Source organism: Equus przewalskii, chromosome X, assembly GCF_037783145.1.
Source record: "Equus przewalskii isolate Varuska chromosome X, EquPr2, whole genome shotgun sequence".
In the NCBI taxonomy this organism is placed as follows: domain Eukaryota; kingdom Metazoa; phylum Chordata; class Mammalia; order Perissodactyla; family Equidae; genus Equus; species Equus przewalskii.
In genome coordinates this window covers 9,253,059-9,277,721 of record NC_091863.1, presented here as the reverse complement: position 1 = coordinate 9,277,721, position 24,663 = coordinate 9,253,059, and the positions used below count along the sequence as shown (strand labels likewise).

Here is a 24,663-nt window from a genome sequence, read left to right as displayed (position 1 = left end):
TGGCTTAAACAACAAACATTTATTTCTCACAGTTCTGGGGGCTGGAAGTCCGAGATCAGAGAGCTGGTACGGTCGGGTTCTGGTGAGAACCCTCTTCTGGGTTGCAGATTGTTGACTTCTCTTTGCATCCTCACATGGTGGGAAGAGAGCGAGCTAGCTCTCTGGCCTCTTCTTACAAGGGCACTAATCACATTCGTGAAAGCTCCACCTTCATGACCTGATCACCTCCCAAAGGCCCCACCTCCGAATACCATTACATTGGGGGTTAGAATTTCAACATATGAACTTTGGGGAAAGAAACACTTAATCCATAACAATATTTAAGCAGGTAAATTATCATCAAAAGTAAAGAACATCATTTTATATAAAGGCAGATCACTTTAATTTTTTCCCATTTGTAAGTAGACTATGTCCATCGATGGTAAAGATGTTTCTCACTGCTTCTGCATGGAACCCAGCAACAGACCCAAGGGAAAAGAGTAAGCAGCACCTAAACAGCAAGCACCTGTTGGGTGCTAACACTCGGTCTGCACAGAAGTGGGTGCGAGATGACACAGAAGCAATTAGTTGAGGAATTAACTGCGTTTTTATTTCACTAATTAACTCTGGTCATTTTGATGTCATATTGACAGACCTTGAGCATTTTTTCCCCTATTTCTATACATACCAGCACCTGGGTAGAAATGCAGTTCCTCTCAATTTTGTAATTGTGTATATATTTAATAATCACAATTACAGGAGTATGAGAGCCCTGTGTCCTCTACTTGCTACCCTTCTCCCAATAGCATTTTATAAGGAGCAGAAGGGAGAGACGGAAGTGCAACTGGAGACAGAGAGATAAGAAAGACAACTCAATGCATTATATAAATCCCATTTTTCCAATTCCTTTGTCATACAACGGTGACTCCTTTCTGATATGGGAAATTCCTCTCTTGGAGAATTTAAAAACACTCTTTTGATGAGACATTTATGAGAAAATCTAGGCAGCCAAGCTTCTCCTTGCTAAGTAAGGCAGTCACGTTTTGCAAAGAAGGGCTAGACCGTCTCTTTGAACACCTGACTATAGGTCACGTGATTGTCTGTGGCCAGGGCATTTTTCAGACACTGCCAGAAGTATGGGTGAGCCTGTGGGTTTCTTGGCCACTCAAGGACAGAACTCCCACAGAGCCTCTTCCGGAGCTGGAGGAATTTGGACTTCTGAAGTGGTTTCTCAAGGAATATCAAGATAATTACGTCCACTTTTTCATCTATGAGCCTCTGATGGGACAAGTAAAATGCTATCTTAAAATTCTCAGTCTTTGCATACTTGTCTGTCATCACAAACACCGTCTTTTTGCTAAGCTGTATGCTCTGGGAAAGGTTTTCCAGAACCGGCTGCCCTGGTAACCAGTCCCTTTCCTCAAGGCATAAATTAAAATGTTTCTCTCTTGGATCTTCCAATTTGGCCACCAGCTCATCCAAAACCCACTCTGTAACCGCTGGGTCTTTAGTATCATACACAATAAAAGCATCATAGCAAGAATCTGTTAGTGTCAGACGTTGATAGCCCTTTATTTTGGCCTTGCAGAAATGGTAACTATACCACACATCCCAGAAATAGAGGTGATTCGCTGTGGTAACCACCATCAGAAAGAGAGCCATCGACATGGAAAGTGAGAACAGAATCAAGTTAGTCAGATCTAACTCACAGGTATACAGATCCAGAGAGACCACACTCTGGCCCTTGTGTGCTCCTGGCCCCGTACAAGTCACATCTGTGGCCAAGTAAGGAATAGTCACCTCTGTATGGTTAACCCACCAGACAAACCACACAGCATCACAGGTGCACAGAAACCTATTACGATGCAAAAGCAACATGTCCAGATTGTTGAGGACATTTTCTGGAAAGCTAGACTTTTGGATAATCTGGATTTTATTTGAGCTGAGGTCCAGATATCGTAACTGGAAAGCATCTTGTAGAAAATACTTTGTCAGACGCCTGATTTGATTATTCTTAAGGATTAGTTTCTTGAGGCTCCTGGAACAGTTGGATAATCTTTCAGGGACAGTCCTCAGCTGGTTGTAGCTGAGGTCCAAAGTTTCTAGATTCTTCAGAAGCTGGAGTTTTCCCCAATTGAAAGACTTAAACTTATTGTTGACCAAGTAGAGAGTCTTTAGATTTGGAGGCATACTTTCAAAAACTCCAGGAGGCAAGAAACTCAGGGAATTTTCAGAGATGTCTAATTCCTTTAGGTTTAGCAGATTCTTGAAGAATTTTAAGTATCTGTTATCACCATCTTTCCATAAAACATCCAAATGATTTCCTCTGAATTCTAGAATTGTAAGAGATTCGCTCTCCATTGTCCTGCTGGTGGAGGTAGAGATGTCATTGTTGTTCATCATCAATTTCCTCAGAACCTTCAGGTTCTTGGTAAAGTTTAGCATGTGAGTAATTCCCTCTGATTGAAAATAATGGCTGTTACTACTTATATCTAGAACTTCTAGGTTGCGTAGCTCCTCAAAAGCCGTCGAGTAGAGTAAATCAAGCCGGTTGTTAGAGAAATCCAAGTATTTCAACTCCACTAAAGGCTGAAATTCACTGCCATTAAGAGTTTGGCTAATGCTATTTCCTGACAAATTTAGGCATTTCAGGAAAGAAAGATGCCGAAAATCAGAGGATTTGATAAAAAATATATTATTCTTACTTAGGTCCAAGGTCTGCCCATACATGTAACAACCTTCATTAAAAGGCAAGAAAGAAGAAGTCTCTCTGTTTTTGAACCTGCAACTCCTTGCATACTCATCATACCTGAAATAATGTAATGTTTCAAGGACCTGGGGCCCGTGACCTGCTACAGAAGTTCTGGTGTTAGAGCAGAAGCCAACTTCACTTGACTCTCCTGAAGGTGATATTTTATTCATTGAAAGGTCTATGACTTTCAATGTTTTAAATTGTTTGAATATGCTGAGGTCAGCAATTTTTATAAAGTTAGTGCCAAGATCAAGGACTTCAAGATTGGAAAGATTACGTAATGGGGAGAGATTAAGGTCTTTCAGCTCCTTAAAGACGTATCCTTTGATCCGCAAAACTCTGAGGTTTTTCAATGAAGAAAATGCCTCTGACAGATTCATAGACGCATGATAGACCTGAAGTTCGTAATTGAAAGACAGATCCAATTGGACAAGGTTGTGAAGAAGATGCAAAAATTTGGCATCCCCAATTTCTTTGGCCAAGAAGTTTTGGGAGAGATCTAGTTCTTTAAGTTTGTTAATGTTTTTAAACCATCTTTGGGGCACATACTGAAGAGAGTTACTATGCAGACGTAAAACTTGTAACTCCGTCAAGGCATCAAAAGCATTTGCATGGATCTGTAGGGGAGAATTATTTTCACAGGGTGTACAAGGATATGGCACATTATAACAACGAGGACAATTTCCACTTAGGTCAAGAATTTGCAGCTGATTGAGCATCTTAAAATCATCTTCTTGGATTTTTGCAATGATGTTGTTGTAAAGATAGAGTTCTGTTAAAGAAGATGGCAAAATAGTGGGGACAGCTGTGATATTGTTATCTTTTAGGGAGAGCAATTTTAAATTTTTCAGATTTAGGAAAGCATCTTTTTCAATGAAAAATGAAACATTACAAGGATTGCGATAATAACAGTTTTGGCCCAAGTAGAGCATTTCTATGTTGGCCAATTCTGTTAGATTCTTTTTCATGATCAAAAAGATATTGTTGGCCTCAAGGCTCAGCAGCTGTAAGCTGGGAGGAAGATCCTGAGGTATTTCTAGAAGCTGGTTTCCATCCAGGTAAAGGGATTTTAAATTAGTGAGTCTACTAAAGCTTCTGGGTTTAATCTGCAGCCTATTCTTACATACATTGTCCTTTGGCCCCAGCCGAACAGGTACACAGTTGCATCTGAAATCAATCTCTACCAGATTTTCTAGCTGGTGGAAGGAGGCTGGAGAGATGCCTGGTATGTGGTTAATGGTGAGGGTGAGGTTGGTAGCGTTGGTGGGAATACCTCCAGGAATGTCCGTCAAATGCTTGTCTGTGCAGTCCACAATCACCTGGGCCTTTGGGGCATCCAAAAAGACATCACAGGGCAGAGTTTTAGGAAACCATCTAGCTCCAAGGAGTTTGGAAATTAGGATCATGTTAAAAAGGATAAGAAATTCTCTCTTCAATGTCCACATAGGAAACATCTAAAAATAAATATAAGAACAAATCATCAATCTAAAATATACCCAAGAATCAGAATTGAAAATTCCATTTACTGCCTCTGTTTTGCTACATTTTAAAATAAACAATTCAAGTCTTATTCTCAACTGTCTAAACAGCAACCCCCACCCCATGACTGTATCTGTTAGTTACCAAGGTTCATAATTATTTAGTTACATATTTAGCTTTTAGCATCTTAGCTTTTCAGGCACTTGGCTTTAAGGTTGTAGGAGCAGCATTGTCTTATTCACCATTATTTAGAATGCCACAACGGAAGAGCCATCAATTAGTTGCCAAGGCCTGAAATTTTGGGGGATGAATGTGTATGCAAATACATCTGGGAAGAAAACACGTTAAGACTTTAGTGCAATTAATGTTTGCCTGCTAAGTCTGCTCTGGCACACATTACAAAAGTCTTTCACAACATTTGAACCTCTTAATATTCTATGTAGAGAAACAAAGGAGATCCATTATCCCCATTTTACAGATTAAGACATAGCTCAGCAATATTAGCTGATTTGCCCGAGGTCACCCAACTCCTGCCATTTTGGCACTGCCATTCTATAAGCTGGCTTTCCTCTTGGATTGGTTTTGAAAATCATCTCCAGGATGATTTGGGGGTAAACATTTTCCCTACATATTGTGCTTACATTACATAAATGTGGAAAGGAGAGAGTAGAGAGTCAGGGCACTGCCAAGGTGATCTCGCACCGATCAAACAGGATACTTATGGGAGTGAAAGAAGAGGGGATATATTTATAATTTATAATATAATTTAGAATAATTATGCCTAGACTATAGGCATAACCCAAGACTCTCTAAAGCAACGTGGGACATATGGGAACCTCCCCTTGAATGCTGATTCTTGAGCATCCAGGTTTAGCATGAGAGACACCTGGACCTTGGGGAGGAAGACCTTAAAAGGGAATATGGGAACTACTGAAGAGCTTTATTAATCGCCATATTAACTTGAACTTGCCCTGCCTTAGAGGGTAGTTTAACCATGGACTTGCACTCAAGTTTCAGGATTTCTATTAATATTTTACTCCAGAACACTGGTTTTAGTTTCACTGGTGCTTATCCATGGAATGATCCAGCCTGTGTCTCGACAACAGGCTTCTAGCTCAACTAATGCTTTTGTCCTCCCAATTGACTGAAAAAACCAATAACACTGATAATGTAATAAACCAAATACCTATTTCTCTTAATTCCTTCAATAGGAGGTAAATAAGCAAGTTTTCCATCAGCTTTCTTTTTCTCTGATGCAAGATGATTCAGAAGGATCTCAGAGAGCTTTGTCACACATCTTTACCTAAATTTGTTAGAGTTAGAGGTATAAGACTGTCTTTTTTTTTCTCTTCACCACCCTGTCTCCTCTTCCCCATCATTAAAACCATTCACTGAGCCCAGCTGACCTCCCTCATTGTCCCTCATGATATCCTCCTTGCTTTACTGTTTTAGCTGACACAGTCTCAGTCAAGATTATTCCACACTTGGTCCGCTCCAAGGCTTCATACTTGTCCCAGGCTTTCGCTTTTCCAATCCACCCTATCCATCAAGCTTCCCAAAACATTAATCAGATTATATTGCTCTTAAATCTTTAACATGGTTTTCTTTCTCTTTTTTCTGGAAGGAGCCCTAACTTTCTATCATGGCATCCAAAGTCTTCCATAATTGGTCCCCCATCTACTTGTCTAGGCTTACCCATACAAACCCCCTACTGGCGTCTCTAATCACTAAACCCAAGCCCAGCATGCAGTTTCCTGACCTGCAAGTCCCCCCACTGGAGTACTCTTCCCTACAATTTCCACCCACCAGAATTCGAATTGCCCTCTGAGGCTACACTTCTCAGTCTGGAGCACTCAGATCCCTGGGAAGATATGGCAATAGGCCAAGGAGTATGGGAAGCCCTTAGATAAATATGGTATATCTTCCTTGAGCATCAGTCTTACTCAAAGATTTAGGAAAAATGTTCACCACTTAGGGAGGAGAGGTTAAGTCAAGATGGGGGGAAGGGCTTTAGAAGAGGGAAAGGAGAGAAGTAGAGTGAGCTCTTTGTATGGTCCCTGATAATAGGATCCTAGATCCTGGACCCCGTTCCCAGCTATGCTGCTACCAGAAGACATAAAGCGTTCATGAATGCCACTATCAAAAGGCAATAAGTAGGGCTGCCAAGAGTGATATTTTTAGTGGATCAGAGAGGTGAGTTACATTCCAGAGGGGGCCAAAATGGATAAAGGACAAATCATTAACCAAGGGCCCTCTTCCGAGCCCATCCCCATGAACCTAGATGAGACCTGGGAAGAGGTGGTAGGATTCCTAAATTAACTGAGTTAAAAACATGAAGTGGTTGAGACAGCAATCATCACACTGAGTTTTCCAGGATATGCCTGGTTTAAGTATTTTTGTGATCAGAGGAAACGGAGGCTCTAAGATGAAGGAAGTTTAGTTATAGACAAAAAATAACAGTGACGTGCTGGTAAATGTTTAACAATTGACTCTCTCCTGCCCCCACAAATCTCTGATTTAAATCTTGATTTGCCAATTCCCATGGTGTAAATTGGTTTGCCATGGCCGATTTTGAGCTGCCAGTGTGATGTCACTGAATGCAGAGTTGGGGAGAGATGTGCAGAATTGCTCTAGCAAGCCTGCATGGCTGGGTCCAGAAAACCACAGACCTTAACACACCTGAGACAATGACTGCAAAATTTTCAGCCTCTGCACATGGACATATTATAAATTAGAATTAAAAGTTAATCAGAAAGCCTTCCTTCTCCCTTATTTCTAAACTTTTTCTTGCACCTGTCCAATTTTCTTTTGTCTACTACCACCTCCCTTCTCCAATAGCTATTAGGTCTCATTTGGAAGACTGCAATAGACTCCAAACTGGTCTCCCTGATGCCCTTCCCCTCTACAATTCATTCATCAAACAGCATCAGAGCATTCTTTATAAATACGAATCAGATCAATTACAAGGACTTCCTATTACATTTTGAATGAAATCAAGTCTTTACCATTGCTGTATCATGCATGTTTTGACTCCAGCCTACCTCTCTGACCTTGAACCATCTTTCCCCTTCTTTGACCACACACCAAACATCTAGTCTGTTTTCTGTTCTCCATTTGAGCCAGTCTTGGCACTTGCTGTTCCCTCTCCCTGAAGTTATTTTTCTTCTTCTTCCCACAGCCAGGTCATTCCCATTCTTTAGCTGTCTGCTTAAGTGACACATCCTCCAAAAGGCCTTCTCTGACCAACTTATCTAAATACCTTCCCATGTAACCATAGTGATAATGACAGTCACAGTAGTTAACTTAGGTAGCACTTATCATATGCGAGGGATCATTTTCAGTGCTTTTGCTTTTCACGCATATTGACTCATTTAATCCTCAAAACGACCACATGAGCAGGGTACTACAGATCCTCAATCCCTTGTCCAAAATCTTTGGGGCTAGATGTGTTTTGTAATTCAGAATTTTTCAAATTTCAGAAGGTAATATGATGCATGTACCCATATTATGTAATACTCCTACTGGGGCCTGGGGAAGCATCCCATAATCAACCTTACAAATATTTGTGCAGTGAAGCACAGGGTTGTCCACTCTAAGTGGGATTAAAAAAATAAAGGAGGAACTGGCTTACTCAGTTCAGGTCAAGATTTGCCTCCAAATGAGTTCAGATCATGTCATGCTTGAAGGTCATGTCAGCGTAATGGCAGAATGAACTCTTTCCTTAGACTCTCCCCCCTAAGATACAGTGAAAAGGACACTCATAAACTGACAGAGGACAGTCACACAACACAAAAGACCTCTGAGTCATATGTCTGAAGGCAGAGGTGCTGAACCCCCTGGGAGGAAGTGGAAGAAGGTAAGGGGAGCTCCTCTCCCTCCCCAGCAGCAACCCAGGGCACGAGACCATGAGTGGCTCTGAAAAAAGAGGGGGACGGGGTGGCTCTCCATGGGAACACCTTTACTTTCCAAGTTCCCTCAGAGCCGATGGGAAAGCCCCACACAGAGGTGGCTAAGCTACTGCAGGGGTGTCTTCATCAAGCCAGCACCCCAGGAGAGCAGATAGTGAGGGCAGTGCAAGAATGCCCCTGGGATCATGCATGGAAGAAAGCGCCCCTCCCCCCACCCAGTGCTCCAGCTCTGCTTGTTGGCCAGAGCACCCCTGCATACATAAGAAAAGCAGCAGCTGTGAGTCAGCAAGCCAGAAATCACAGACAGGTCCTGTCAGCATAGATTCTAAGGACAGGCAAAGACACCAGGGATCGTGGTGGGCTCAGAATACACAGCTCTTGAACCCCTCCCCCCTAGTGCTGGCAGGTGGAATCTTCAAACAGATACTATCACCATGTGAAGGCACAAATCCATGCCATCAAATGGGATGAAGAAATATACTAATACTCCAGACCAGAAGGAAAATGACAAGCACTCAGAAGTCAATCCTGAAGGCACAGAAATTTACAATCTAAATGACAGAGAATTCAAAATAGCCATCATACAAAACCTCAATGACTTACAAGAAAATACAAATAGGCAGCTTAATGCAATCAGGAACAAAATTAATGAACAGAAGGAATTCTTCACAAAAGATATTGAAACTATAAAGAAAAACCAATCAGAAATGCTGGAAAGGAAAACACAATGGGTAAGATAAAGAAAAATCTGGACTCCCTGAATAACAGAGCTGATATTACGGAGGACAGAATTAGCAGTCTGGAGGACAGAAATATAGAAATGCTTCAGATGGAAGAGGAGAGAGAACTAAGACTAAAAAGAAATGCAGAAATTCCCTGAGAAATACTGACTCAATTAGGAAATGCAACATAAGGATTATAGATAATACAGAGGGAGAAGATAGGGAGAATGGAGCAGAAAGCTTGTTCAAAGAAATAATAGCTGAGAACTTTCCAAACCTGGGGAAGAAGCTGGAAATACAAGTAAAAGAAGCTAATAGGATTCCTAATTATATCAAAGTAAAAAGACCTTCTCCAAGGCATATAGTAGTAAAACTGGTGTAAGTCAATGACAAAGAAAACATACTAAGGGCAGCAAGGCAGAAGAAAATAACTTACAAAGGAACTCCTCCCAGTCTTTCAGCAGATTTCTCAACAGAAACCTTACAGGCTAGGAGAGGGGAATAATGGTAGCTTCAAAATTCTGAAAGACAAAAACTTTCAGCCAAGAATATCTATCCAGATAATATCCTTCAGATAATGATGGAGATAATGATGGAGAAATAAAAACTTTCCCAGATAAACAAAAGCTGAGGGAGTTGATCACCACAAGACCTCTCCCACAGGAAATGATCAAGAAGGCCCTCATACCTGAAAAAAAGAAAGCATTTACAAAGACTTGAGCAAGGAGATAAATAGGCAGACAAAATCGGAAAATTGCAGCTCTCTATCAGAACAGGTTAGCAAACAATTATAATATTAAAGATCAAGGGAAGGAAAACATCAAAAATAAATATAATCTCATCATTTTAACCACAAATTCACAACACAAGATGGAATAAGTTGTGACAACAATAACTTAGAAGGGGAAGAAAAAAGGGATGGAATTGGCTTAGGCTAAGGAAATAAGAGGCTATCAGAAAATGGACTATCTCATCAATGAGATTTTTAATACAAATCTCACAGTAACCACTAAACAAATAATCAGAACAGAGACACACATGACAATAATGAGAAAACCATCATAGAGAAGTACCAAACTGAATTGGTAGTCTGAAATACATAGGACAAGAAACAAGGGAAATACAGAACAACCAGAAAAAGAGTGATAAAACGGCAGCATTGAGTCCTCATATATCAATAATCACTCTAAATGTAAATGGATTGAATTCTCCATTAAAAAGACACAGAGTGGCAGGGTGGGCTGAAAAACAAGACCCAACAATATACTGCCTCTAGGAAACATATCTCAGCAGTAAAGACAAACATAGACTCAGAGTGAAGGGATGGAAGATGATACTCCAAGCTACTGGCAAACAAAAGAAAGCAGGTGTTGCCATACTTATATCAGACAACGTAGACTTCAAGATAAAACAGGCAATGAGAGACAAGAGGGGCAGTATATAATGATAAATAGGACATTCCACCAAGAGGACATAACACTTATAAATATATATGCACCTGACATAGGAACACCAAAGTACATAAAGCAACTATTATTTGACTTAAAAGGAGATATTAACAGCAACATAATAATAGTAGGGGACCTCAACACCCCACTTACATCAATGGATAGATCATCCAGACAGAAAGTCAACAAGGAAATAGTGGAATTAAATGAAAAACTAGACCAGACGGACTTAATACATTTATAAAGAACACTCCATCCAAAAGCAGCAGAATACACATTCTTCTCAAGTGTATGTGGAACATTCTCAAAGATAGACCATATATTGGGAAACAAGGCAAGCCTCAATAAATTCAAGAAGATTGAAATCATAACAAGCATCTTTTCCGACCATAATGGGATGAAACTAGAAATCAACTACAAGAAAAAAGCTGGGAAAGTGACAAATATGTGGAGACTAAACAACATGCTACTGAACAATCAATGGATCATTGAATAAATTAAAGGAGAAATCAAAAAGTGTCTGGAGACAAATGAAAGTGAAAATCCACCATACCAACTCATATGGGAGGTGGCAAAAGCAGTCCTAAGAGGGAAAGTCATAACAATACAGGCCCACCTTAACAAACAAGATCGTGTCATGCTTGCCATCAACTGAGTTAGAACATAGCTTTCAGTTTGGGGATTTTGGAATTGCAGACCTCTACTATTATCTCCATTTTACAGATGAGTCAACTGAGGCACAGAAAGGTATATGTACTCTGTATTAGACTACCTGCTTTATTTCTTTCATAGTCCTTAGCACAAGCAGAAATTATTTTGCTGATAATTTATGTGCTTATGATTTATGTGTTTATTTGTTTACTATCTATTCTGCATGAGAATGTAAGCTTCAAGATAGCAGGGCTTTGTGTGTCCTCATGTAAAACAATGCCTGGCAATTAATTAGTGTTTCATTATGTTTGCTAAATACTTCAATGAAAGAATGGAATGAATGAGATAAAGCAAAATACTTAAAAAATTTCTTCTTAGAGTAGGTTCCTTCAGGCTATACCCCTAGACTCCCCAGGGGTCACATTCCGTCTCTTCTATTTGCCCGAGGATTCCTTGGGGGTGGGGAGAGTTTAAGAAGCTCTGCTTTTATAGTGCCCAGTTCAAATTCATCCTCTTCAAGAAGCTTCTGGGATCAATCCAGATAGAAGTATCACTCCCTCCTCTCATCTCCTATAGCACTGGTTACACATGAGGTTGTGGAAAGAATTCTAGATTGAGGGTTGGAAGAATTGGGTCCTAGTCCTGGCATAGTAGTTCACTAGCTGTGTACTCTTCTGAGGCAGGTGCTGTGCTTAGGAAAAGACCCCTCTACAAGAGGATGACAGACACGGAAACAACAATCACCAAGGACACAGACAACCCTTCTGAACCAAGACAATCGGACTGGACCAGAAAATTCCCCAATGATTCCTTAGCTAGGATTTGTACCAAGTATCTGGTGAGGAAGAATTTAGAAAAAATATCAGAATTCCATTCTTTCACATGACAAATATTTATTGAATATCTACTAGGGGCAGCAGACACACAGTCTCTGCCCTTAAAGAGCTCAAAACATAGTGGAGGAGAAAAAATATAAACAGATTTAAGACACAATGTGGAAAGACCATTCGTTCTTTCCAGACAAGATGCTGACACTTGTATATGTGTAGCTTAACTATATGTTGTTCTTATTCCATAGGGTATTTTCTGATACTCCCAACTAATTCCTCACAGAGTCCAGAGATTGTTACATATTTCCCAATATCTTTTTCCCCTTTCTCTCCTCTCATAGTGATAGAATCTCCATTTATAGGTGGGCATATGCCAGTCTAAAAACAGATTCTATTTCCCAGACTCCCTTGCAGCTAAGCATGGCCATGTGACCAAGTTAAAACCAATGTGATGTAAGAGGAAATGAGATGTGTAATTTCTGGGACATGTCCTTGAATGGTGGTGCTGTTCCTCTTCCTCCTGTCTACTTCCATCTGGCTTATTTTAATATGAATATTGTAGCAAGCCATCTTGGATGATGCAAATGAGGAAAACATGCTAGGGATGGTGGAGCAACAAGGTAGATGATGCAGGCTATCCAGATCCTTGCATGACCTCATAGAACAGAGCATAAATAATGGCTGTGGACTGCTGACTTCCAGGAATTTATGAGAAATTATAAAATTGTTATGCTAAGTCAGTGTTAATTCGATTTTCTACTGCACAAATGCAAACCTAATTTTAGCCAGTGTAGAACTTAGAACTTGGAAATAAATTGCTGCCCATGAGAGAACCTAAAATATGTGACGTTGATGTCATCAGGCTATGGGCAAGAAAGACTCAGATACTGGAGGCTGGAAAGCTGGTGACATGTAATGCCATCACAAAACACTTGATACAACTATCACCTGTGCCATCCTGAAAGGCAGAACACCTGCCAGCTGTGACTTTTGTTTTTCTAGTTTTAATGAGATATAACTGACATGTAACATTGTATTAATTTAAGGTGTACAACATAATGATTTGATATATGTATATATTGTGAAATGATTACAATAAGTCTAGTTAATATCCATCACCTCACATAGCTACAATTGTTTTTGTTGTGATGAGAACTTTTAAGATTTACTCTCTTAGCAATTTTCAAATATACAATACAGTATTGTTAATTACAGTCACCACACTGTGCGTTAGAACCCCAGAATGCCAACTGTGACTTGACTCTTAGGGGAAATGGTTTGGCAATATCAGAATGATGATGTTTGTTGATGGCTTCTCACTGTTTTTAGCAGTCTTATGAGAGAAATGAATGAGAGCTTAAGTTAGCCAGTCTGCAAGCAGGGATGGGAGGAAATATACTGTCACTAAGTGAGGTTTTCTCCGCCTGCAGCCTGAATGTGATTAAGACTTCCTTAATTTGGGGCCTTGCAGAGTTGAAAAAGTCAACTGCTTTACCCCAAATTAAAGCAGATACAATAGATAGAGTCAAAGTAGCAGCCTTAAGAGGACAGAAGCGTATGCTCACATGTATTTTTCAAGCACTTTCCATTAAGCATATTCTAGCAGACAATGAAAGCTAGTCCAGGGCAAAGAATCTGATTAGGAGTGCCGCTTCCCCATGACTCAGACAGCCTCTGGGGAGTTGATTAAATTGAGAGAGAGCAACACTGACAGAATACAGGATCTTTAGACTTAAAATTGTCTAGAGCTGCTCTGTCTGATATGATGGCCACCGGTCACATATGGATATTTCAATTTAAATTAATTAAAACTAAATGCAATTTAAAATTCAGTTTCTCAGTCACACTAACCATATTTCAAGTGTTCGAAAGTTGCATCAGACTCATGGCTACTGTTTTTGAGCAGGAAGATATGGAACATTTTTCATCATTGTAGAAAGTTCTATTAGACAGTATTGGGCTAGAACCAGGGGTTGGCAAACTTTTTCTGTAAAGGGCCAGATAGTAAATATTTTAGGCAAAATTGAGGATATTATGTGAGTACTTAAATAACCATTCAGAATGTAACGAATTAAAGTTATAAGACCCATTCTTAGCTCACAAGCCTTACAAAAACAGGTGGCCAGACAGATTTGGCCCATGGGCTGTAGTTTGCAAACCTCTGGTCTAGGCAAAATCTTAGGCTATGTTAAATTCATGCATGAAATGAACTCTAAGCAAATTCAGTCCCAAGACTACCAAATATTAGAAGAAATTATATTACCTGTAAGTGATATATTACCTGTAAGCAAAGCCTGTAAGTCCATACACATGCTGCTAATTTCAACCAATGACATTTAGCAACTCACTTCATCCTCATCCCAATTCTAAGTACAGAGCTTGCTCTCTTAGCTGGACTGCTATACTGCCTTTCCAGAAGTCTCCACGTCAACTCACCCATCTCTCCCTCTAGGTGGTGAACACATCCAGAGCCTTGTTCATCTTTACATTTACTACATCGTTATGATGCCTGCCACATAGTGAGTGTGAGATAAATATTTGCTGAATAAATCAAGGCTCTGAACTTTCTTAAAATCCCATTGAAGACTCACATTAAAAGATTATAAATTGGGGCCAGCCCGGTGGCACAGCAGTTAAGTGCGCATGTTCCATTCTCAGCGACCCAGGGTTTGCCAGTTCGGATCCCGGGTGCGGATGGTAGCCTACCATGCTGTGGTAGGCGTCCCACATATAAAGTAGAGGAGGATGGGCACGATGTTAGCTCAGGGCCAGGCTTCCTCAGCAAAAAGAGGAGGACTGGCAGTAGTTAGCTCAGGGCTAATCTTCCTCAAAAAAAAATTATAAATTGAGGCCAGCCCGGGGGAGTAGTGGTTAAGTTTGTGCACTCCGCTTCAGCAGCCTGGGGTTTGTGGGTTTGGATCCCAGGCATGAACCTACACACCGCTCATCAAGCCATGCTGTGATGGCGTCCCACGTACAAAATAGAGGAAGATGGATACAGATGTTAGCTCAGGGAAACTCTTCCTCAAGCAAAAAGAGGAAGACTGGCAACAGATGTTAGCTCAGAGCCAATCTTCCTCACCAAGAAAAATAATAAGAAAATAATAAAAGATTATAAATAGTAGTTTTTCCAAAGATCAGATTTTTGACAAGGGGACGAGGGGAGACCAGGAGGACTTGGGGCCTCTAAAATAAAGGGTTGAAGTGGGAAAAGTGTACCAGAAGGAAGGGAATGGTGTCAGAGAAAGGCCATGGGAGTGGAGCTGCAGAAAGACTCCTACACAATCTGTTTTCTCAGAAGTTCTGCCCCCTTGAATCTGAAACCCCAGTGAGAACACAAAGCTCATTTGTCTCTCCTGGGAAGAGGCACAGCCAGGATGAGACTGTCCCTGTCCTATGCTCAAGGATTGAGCTCCAGCCCAACTGGCTCTTGGAATGCTATGTGCCACACAAGACTTCTCTTGGCTCTCCATGCCAGCTGCGGCAGAAGCCTGGAACTCAGAGATACCAGCAAGTTTGTGTTCCAAGATCCATGCCAGAGGGAAGATGAACTGTACTGAGAAACTGGGCTCTGATCAAGCAGGTGCGGAAACAAGATGACTCAGTGAACCAAGCCTTTCTAAGTTTGTTATTTAAAGAGAAATAATACCTTTGAGGCTTCCAAACTTAGAAGATATTCTTGAGAAGATGATTTAAAAATGTGAAATATTCCTTTATTCCAATGGAAATTTCCTTAAGTGTGGAAATTTCCCCTTTCAAACCATTGGCAACTACCTGCTTCAGACTAAACCTGAGGTCTTAGCTTCAACTAGTATTATTTTTAAATGTAAGTTCATTCAACGTTGAGCCCGGTCTCTTTCTCCATTTGACACAAAGAATCTGTGTTATTTTGTTTCGCTTACTTTTTTGGCAATGATTGCCTAAAGATGTGTCTTTCACTAATTCGATTTGTAAAATAGCATAATATACCATGAAATAGGCCCAGCTTTGGTAATGAATCATAGCTAATTACACACACAAATACACTGGGTAAATTTGGATGTTCAATTAGCGAGTTAATTATGGTAAAAAATGAGAACGTTTGATTTTGTATGCACAGGTATTCTATTCTGTCAGTAAATCACCTCTTTTTGTTAAAATGAAAACTGTAGAACTCGTGTTGAACAGTCATCAGACAACCATTTGTGGGTTTGTTTTTTATATGAGCTGCCTTTTATCACGTACTGATGTGCCAGATGCTGAGGTGGACACACTGTTCACATTACATCACCGCGCCCTGACAACGAAGCTGAAAGGACATATAAATATTCCCATTTCATAAGGAAAAAGCAGAGATCAGAGAGGCAATTGCAAACCAAGATTCAAACTTCACTTTGACCAATCATCTTCGAGTTCTCTCATACAGTCACAGCAAATGCACTTGGTGTAAAGTGTGTCTGCATCTTGTTTAATTTCCTTTTCACTTAAAGCCTTTTTGGCATTGTATTGTTTCAATATTGTGCTATTTAGAATTTTCACAAGAAAAATTTCCAAACACTAAAAAAGATATTTACCTTTTTAGTGGGACCAGCTTGAGGGAAAAAAAAGAAAGAGACTTTTCAGATAGTACATTTCTTATGAATTGCACCTGACGTCCAGCAATGCTATATTAGGGTAGTTTATGAATTTATCAATTTAAAGGCATGCGGAGCTTTACCTTCATAATAAAGAATTATATGCTTATGCAGTCATTAAACAAACATTATTGGGACTCGACTCTATGTAAGGCACCATGTCAGACACCATTCTTATCCAATTAGGAACCAAATTCCTCTACTGCTATCTCTCAGAAGCTGTGCATATCTCCTGAGCACAGAACTTTTTGCTGTCGGGGAAATCCATGGCGGGAAGAAAAAAGAGGTTGTGAGACAAGAGCTAGTCAGGCCTAAAGGTAATGCTGCCTGTCCACCCTTCTAACAAAAACTTGAATACACAACCCTTTGAAGTGGCAAATCGTATCCCTGGATGCATCATTTTTGTGGCAGGACTTAAGCCCATATTTAGCTGAATTCTCCTGATTTTACATCCATTTCAGATTCCCACCAGAATGGTTCTATGGTTGTAGAGCTATGATTAATAGGAAAACACATTTACCGAGATGTTTCAAACTTTGTGCTTTGCAGACAGTGTTTTTACCTTCAAGACTTTGCAAGCTTATGATAGACATACGGATGCAATCTGAGGAGTTGGCAGGACAGATGGCAAGAGTGAGGAAGGGAGGTTAAGTGGTTTGCGTCTTGCAACAAGTTAGAGGAAGACCAGGATTAGTCTGACTTCTCATGCTTATTCGTTCAGGGGATAGCATCCTGTGAACTGAAAGTCAGATCAGGAGCCAGCCACTCTGTCTGATGCAGGGCTGCTGACTGAATTCCCTAAACCTTGACTTTCTCGTCTACAAACTGTGGGAGTCGAGCTAACTAACCTCAATGCTCCTTTTCTATTGTGGTTATTCTATGATTCTGAGGCTTGGCCCGGAGCCCTCTGAAACTTATCCACCAGGGCCTGACCTCAGCTAGGAGTCTTCCTCGTCCCCGAGAACCTGCAGCTGCTATTGTTTCAAAATGGTCTAAGCAAAGCTTCCAACCACCAGGAACCTTCTAAGGATTCTGCAGAGAGGGGAAACAAAAACCAACTAGTACATCTTTTTATAAGAAACTTTATATGTCCTCAGATGAAACCATTTCATTAGTTTTTTTCAGCTCTCTGAAATAGTAAGAATAGGAAGAACTGGATGACAACCCATCAATTTGGGGGAATGGTTAAAAACCGAAAACCCTCAATAGCGGAATACCAATTGTCCCTTTAAAAAGAATGTGGTAGAGCAATGGGTATTGACAGGAAAAACTGTGCAAGACATCCTGTTAAGTTATAAAAAATAAAATGAATCTTTAGAGTAGCATCAAAATATCATAGCATATGATCCCTTTATGATGAATATATACACATATATCTGATGTGTATTTGCAGAGAAAAGTAGGGAAGAACACATTAGAAACTCCTAACAGTGATTTCTTCTGGGCAGTGGTAAGAAGGAGGCCTTTGCTGGGTAGGAAAGAAGGACTTCTAATTCCATGTTAGATCCTCCTCTGCTCTAAGTGTTTTACGAAGAATATGTATTGCTTTTATTAAAACATTAAAAAATTACAGAGGAAGTAATAAAACTTCATCATAACCATGTGGAAGGAAACTGTGAAAAATAAGCAATTCACCAAGTATTTATTGATACCTTCTATGTGCCAGGTACCTGCTTCTAGAAGTTGGGTCACATCAGTGGACTGAACAGAAAAGATTCCTGCTCTTCTGGAGCTCACGTTCTCTAAGTCATAAAATCAAAAATATATAACTGTAATAATTATGTCTGATGTTAGGTGATAAAATGTTATAGAAAATGAAAACGTAGGGCAGGGTGAAGGGAACTAGGAATGGGAGATGGGGTTATGACTACAAATAGGGTGGTTTGGGTGGGCACCATTGAGAAGTTGACATCTGAGCAAAGATCTCAAGGAAAGGAGGGAGTTGGTCAGGAAGAAGGAAGAGCCTAATGCAAAGGTCCCAAGGTGAAAACATGCTGGAATATTCACAAAAATGGCAACAAGGCTGGTATGCCTGGAGCAGGGGGAAGAGAAGAATAATCAGAGATGAAGTCAAAGAGGGACACCCCCAGTCCCCCACCAGCATGTAGGGCCTTGTTGGCCATTCCAAGAAGGGTGGTTTTTACTCTGAGTGGCATATGGATCCACTGCAAGTCTTTGAGCTGAAGAGTGACATGCTCTGACTTAAATTTTAGGAGATCATGCTGGTTGCTGTGTTGAGAAGAGACAACAAGAGGCAAGAGGAAGCACAGAGACCAGTCAAGACACTTTTACAGTAAGTCAGGCAAAGAGCCCGCTGGCAGGGCTGGAGGGAGTGAGAACTTGCCAGATACTGGATATATTTTGAAGGTGAAGCCAAATAAAATATGACTTCAAAGTTCTTGCAAGAATGTAAAGAAAGGGATTGGAGACGGCAAACATTTCTGGGAAGTTTCCTGCAAAGGGGAACAAAGACACTGGCAGCAGTTCACAGGGCCAGGAGGGTCAAGGGAATTTATTTTAGGATGAGAAAAACAGCAGCATGTTATAATGCTGGTGAGAATGACACACTTCAGGTCATGAGAGCAAAAACCTCCCCCAAAAACATTAATAATGATGATGATGATAACGTAGGAGAGAAAGGGGAGATGCTAGAGCATTGACCCTGAGTACGTGATCAGGAAGAAGACCCCGTACACTAGTGGAGAAATTGGCGCTAGCTACGAGTAGAAACATTTCATCCTTACTATGAGTCCACAAATTTGTTGACCCATCACCCATCCTCCTTTGAACCCAGGCAGGCTTCTGCAAGTATTTTGATGGAGAGCAGCAGCAGAAGCGATGCTGCAGGACTTCCAAGGGTAGGATAGAAAAGGTGATAGAGTTTCCACCTCACCTAGCACTCCTTCTCTCTCAATCTCTCTCTGTCTCTCTCTCTATTTGTTTCGGATTCCTGAGCCCCCAACCTTGTAAGAAGTCTGGCTACACCACAGCCGCCATATTGGAGAGACCACATGGAGACGGAGACACCTGACAGCCTGCAGCTCTCGAGTCTCCCAGCCCAGGCAGCAGACCTGCGAGAGTAAGTCTTCAAGTGAGTCCATCCCCAGGCAACTAAGAGACCCAGCTCCAGAGCCACCTAACTAAGCCCAGTCAACCCCCGGACCCACAACACATAACAGTATATGATTGTTGTTTCAAGCCAATGCATTCTGAGGTGATCTGTTACACAGCGATAGGTAACTGGATAGGAGGTCAGCCAGGACATATGGGTGTAGAAGCTCTAGGTATGTACATAAGGAGAGGGGAGCATGTGGAAGCTCTCTTCCAATTGCTGTAATGTTCCCAGTGAAGTAGGAAGCAAGGCTATCAGCTAAGAGTGAGGAGACAGCAGGAGATGCTGGGGATTCAGAGAGAAGAAGGGGGAGAGAGTCCTCTAGGACGGTCAGAGAGCACCTGGATGAGGAAGTCGAGTGTGATCACCTGATGGCAAGAAGGACCCCCCCCCCCAAAAAAAACCCCCTCACCTTTCTGTGTTTAATTTGCATTCCCCTTCCTGTGTTTATCATATATTCTTTGAATAGCTATTACCTGGTTAGATTAAACTACTTTCAGCAAAATTCTTCACAAAAGGAAATTCATGTTGAGATGAGAACATTTGAGGCCTGGGAACACTTCTTGTTATCCTCAGTTAAGAGAGAACTTGCTCCTCTCCTTCCTCCACTCGTTTACCCAACCAACCAGTCAGAAGGCAAACATACTGGGCACTCCCTGTGGGCTACCACGTGCCAGGCTTCGAGGACAACTTCTCCGTGCACTCAGCTGCTCCTCTGATTTATTTTCAAGATCACAAAGCAGAAAAAAGCCAAGTTGCCTAAGTCGAAAGGGAAGTGTTGGACTATGCATTTCTGGTGGAGGGAGTTGTTGAGTCAAGCTGTGGGAGGCTGCAAATGGGCTGGGTTGAACCAGAGGTGCTGGCTGGCTAGAGAACAATGAGAAGGGAACAGAGAAGAGGCAAGGAGTGGGGGAGCAATTATAGGAAAACCTTGAATTTGAATTCACTAATCTTTTGCCAAGGTGATATGGCACTGAATGTTTAATGACGAGATACGTATTGTGTTCATCACTCTCAGGGCTAACCAAGCATTGTGAATAATAAGGGAAGTTACTTAAGTGCTGTTTGTTTTATAGGCTGAGCCTCCACTGGGAATTTCTCTAATAGATTTACAACCAAACATCCCCTTTTTGCAAATTTTGAAATATTTCTAATTATAGGCTAATCTCTGCAAAATGTAATTACCACCAATGTCAAAGTCTCATTATATAACAGAAAAAAATTTAAGTACACAGACATAACTTACTTACTTTAAGAAAAGAGAGAGAGACTTTATCATTTACTTTCTACCATCTTAGCCCAACAGACTCAGTTTTCAAAATAAATGAATAAGATGATATAAAGTAGTCTTATATAAATTAGGAACTCAACAGCTACTATGCATCACAACAGGCACCAAGGACCATAGCTATTAAATCTTATTTGACCTTACAGCCTATCCTCATTTTCCATAAATCACGATCGGCACACTTTTCCTGTAAATATTTTAAATTTTGGAGGCCAATCTGTCACAACTACTCAACCCTTTGAGTAGTTTGCCTCTGTAGCACAAAGGCAGTTATAGACAATGCGTAAACAAAAACACAAGCAATAAAACTACTCGTGGACACTAAAATTTGATTTTAATATAACTTTTATGTGTCAAGAAAGAGCATTCTTCCTTTGACTTTTTCAATAATCTAAAGACAAAAAACATTCTTAGCTTGTGGGCCATACACGACCAGGTGGCACGCTGGATTTGGCTCACAGCCATAATTTGCCACCCCAGCCTTATACGTTGGTGCGCTTCTGAGACAGCAGAGATTCTTGGCGTCCAAAGACACTGGTTGGTCAATGTGTAATGATCATTTTTAACTACAGCATGATCTTCCAAATTTTTAAAGAATCAGATGCGATTAATTCAATAAGTGGATTCGTATTATCCCTCTCTTTAGCCGTGAAGAAATTTGTTATAGTTAAGAGCAGAATAATGTTTTTATTTTTTAAATTATAAGTAATTTAAACTACTGTTACATTTGGACACGTTTCCTTCTAACACTAATCTGAGCTTCCCTGCATCGGTTTCGCGCAGCGAGGAGCCTTGTAGTACTAGCTGGGGCTTTGTCAGCGGGAAGATTCGATCGTAAATTCTTGGTGAATCACTTAACCTCATGAGCCTCTGATTTCTCAGCTCTAAAATGGTTAGAATATGGGGCTCTTTTGTGGAACTATTAAGAAAAATAGGTAATGCGTTTACTCATGTAAACCATTATCATAGATTAACCAACATTTAGTAAGCATCTAGCATGTGCATTAAGAACATCAGGAATACACAATACTTACAATTTCTAGCTTGCTGTTCTAACTTACCATCACATCATGAGTATTTTCTTATGTCATTCAGTATTCTTTTAGAAACCATGATTTGATGGTGACATACTCTTCTGTTTAATGGGTGTTCCACAGTTGATTAACCCTCCCCCAGCAGTGCACATGAGATATTCTCTTTGCCATGCTGCATAGACCATCTTTGAAACTAGTTTGCCACATCCTTAATCATTTCTTAAAGAAGAGTTTCTGGAAGTGGAGTTTCCATAACAAAGGATCTGACATGTAACTATTAATAAGGGTGAATAAATTCCTGGTGCTTTTTCGCCTTTTGTATTTCTTCTGAAAATTGTTTTCAGGTCTCCTCTTATAGAAGATATATCAATTTCTCCTTCTTTTCTTAAGTAGTAAGATATCATAATCAAAGCCCGCATTTGCTGAGTCTCCTGGGGAACGGTGTGTGCTGGGCTTGGTCTCTGTAGAGCAGAGGATCTTCAGCACAGCTTCTGGAGTCAGACGGCCTAGCCAAGACTACTCAAGCTCCTTAATCTCTCGAAGCCCCAGCTCCCTCCTCTGTGCCTCACAGGGCTGCTTTCAGGCAGAAACAGAATCCCTAGACATTAAGTCCTTAGCATGATGCTTGACTTAGAGTAAGTGGTCAGTAAATGCGAGCTTTCTTTATTTGTATCAATCCTATCATGCCATCCTCAGGGGCAAAGACAGATGTGGGCACTGGTTTGCATAAAAATAGACCTCTGAGTTTCTAGGAAATGAAACTATAAGCAGTTGTTTCCTTTGTAAGAGAGTACCCCATGGTTAACTCTTCATTAGACCTTAGACACAAAATGAGCCCTGGCACCCGCATTCAGGTCTAGAAGGCAGAGTGGGTTCCTGGTGAATGAGCTCCATCATGTCTAATTTGGGTGACAAAATACTTCAGAAAAAGGCTACGGGTGTCTTTTTCTGATTAATTTTTGGCACACCTAATTACACCATTTGCAAAGGACTTGAACATGTATTCTGTTAGTTGAGCCTCACGAGGGCCCTGCAAGGCAACCGGAGAGGTATTATAATGCTCATTTTCTAGTTAGAGAAATTGAATTTAAGAGAGCTTGGGTGATGGTCCCAAGGTCCCCCAGCTAGTGACTAAGCGAGCCAGCACTGACAAAGACTCTCTCCTTGACTAAACTTTAGTCAGGCTCCTCTAAGCCACTAGGCCTTGATCTTTGGGCTTCTGTGTTCATCTGCCCAGTTTTAGCAGGAATCCCTTGCCCTTGCTATCTGATCAAATCCTCCCCCGCCTCGCCCAGGTGATATCTGATCTCCCTGGCCTGTTTGTAGCAAGAATCCTGTCAAGTCGGTTTATCTAGAATCCCCCCCCACAGCCCTGATGTTTCCTCTTAGTAATTTTCCATCCAGTGACCCCACTCTGCTCCTTGGCTATGAATCCCCACTTGTCCCTGCTGTATTTGGAACTGAACCGAGTGCTACACCGAGGTCTCTTTTCCCCTATTGCAATAGTTCCTGAACAAAATCTGCTTTTATAGCTTTAACCACTGTCCAGCTCTGGTTTTCTTTGACAGCATGCGAGCCCAGGTTCCCTGCAGTCCTACAACTATGTGTTCCCCATATACATACTCGTTCAGAGGACACCATATGCTGGAAAAAGCACAAAGTAACTTCAGTGATTTGTATGGCTTTAAAGCCAAAAATGTAGGATGAAAAAGTTAGACCCATAGAAGCTATTTTCCCAATTCAATCTCTGTTCCTCCTCACTACAGCACACATTAACTCTTATAGGAAGCTGGACAGAGAAAGTGCTAATTAATCTGAAATTACAAAATACCGTGATTAATCTTGATTATGAAATATCACAAAGAAGTTTTCCCCAGCAAATAACCAAAGTACAGATTCTTAAACATCTCTCTTGCCAGCTGGTTTTGGTTCTTCCCACAAAGATTACAGATAATACTTTTTAGGGATCTTTTAGCTGTTCTTACCATTTTTATTCTTCTTCCAAAATGAAATATAGAGGTCTAGTTGAAGAGAACAGAGCATGAGAGGCGTCAAGATCAGCCTGAGATGGGCCCAATAGCATCAACTAAGATAAAGAGAAAACATCAAACTTCAGCTTCAAAACTGGCTGAGAACATTGCTCGAACATGTGCTGTTGAAAACACCTATTAATAGTATTTACTTCCTCAAAGTTATACAGGCTAGAGACATACTCTAGAAAACCATTTCTAATATTATTAAAAGTCTGACTTTTTCTTCGAAGAACTGACATTTTAGACTACCAAAATTCTTCTTTAGATTCTAAGATTTTTATGCATAGGATTTCAGTTCTCTCTCCTCCCCTCCCTGCTCCCTAAGAACAGCTCATACATCTAGTTACTTAAATTATCCAAATTTGTCCCAAGGTGTAAAATACCTTTCTTGGTTGCATGGAGCGATTCTATGTCTGGAGTCTGCTGAGATAAAGATATGGGCTGCAGGAAGCACGGAGTCACAGAACCTCCAGGCTGCCAGTCCTGGAGTTCACAAGTGCAAAGACAAGATTGGTGGGTAGGGGGAGGAGCATGACTATTTAGGCCACCTCAGACATGAGGTTTGCAGAAGCACCAGGTTCCTCTTATTTTTACCACCATAATTGGGGCAATGTGTTGTCTAAATGCAAACAACCTTGGAGATGGGTCTTCCTCTTTTTTAGGCGAGTTTCTCAATCTCAGCACCACTGATATTTTTGCTGAGATAATTCTTTGTTGCATTGTAAGATGTTGAGCAGCATCCCTGGCCTCTACCCACTAGATGCTAGTAGTACTATCCCTTCCAATTATGTCCAATTATGACAATCACAGATGT

At 40.8% G+C, this 24,663-nt stretch overlaps 1 protein-coding gene across 3 annotated transcripts; it reads right to left on the bottom strand.

Moving 5' to 3' along the window:
- Positions 1–24,364, bottom strand: TLR7 (toll like receptor 7). 3 transcript variants are annotated; one of them, XM_008509779.2, is made up of 3 exons: positions 24,233–24,364; positions 23,802–23,902; positions 1–4,185 (listed from the first exon to the last, which is right to left on the bottom strand). In XM_008509779.2, the coding sequence occupies exons 2-3, from the start codon at positions 23,802–23,804 to the stop codon at positions 1,036–1,038; spliced, it is 3,153 nt and encodes a 1,050-aa protein (XP_008508001.1). In that variant the 5' UTR covers positions 23,805–23,902; positions 24,233–24,364; the 3' UTR covers positions 1–1,035. The 3 variants fall into 3 exon arrangements, with proteins under 3 accessions (XP_008508001.1, XP_008508000.1, XP_070459484.1); XM_008509778.2 differs by lacking the exon at positions 23,802–23,902 and having other exon boundaries at positions 24,233–24,361; XM_070603383.1 differs by lacking the exons at positions 23,802–23,902; positions 24,233–24,364 and adding an exon at positions 21,844–22,457.
- Between the last annotated feature and the right edge of the window lie 299 nt (positions 24,365–24,663).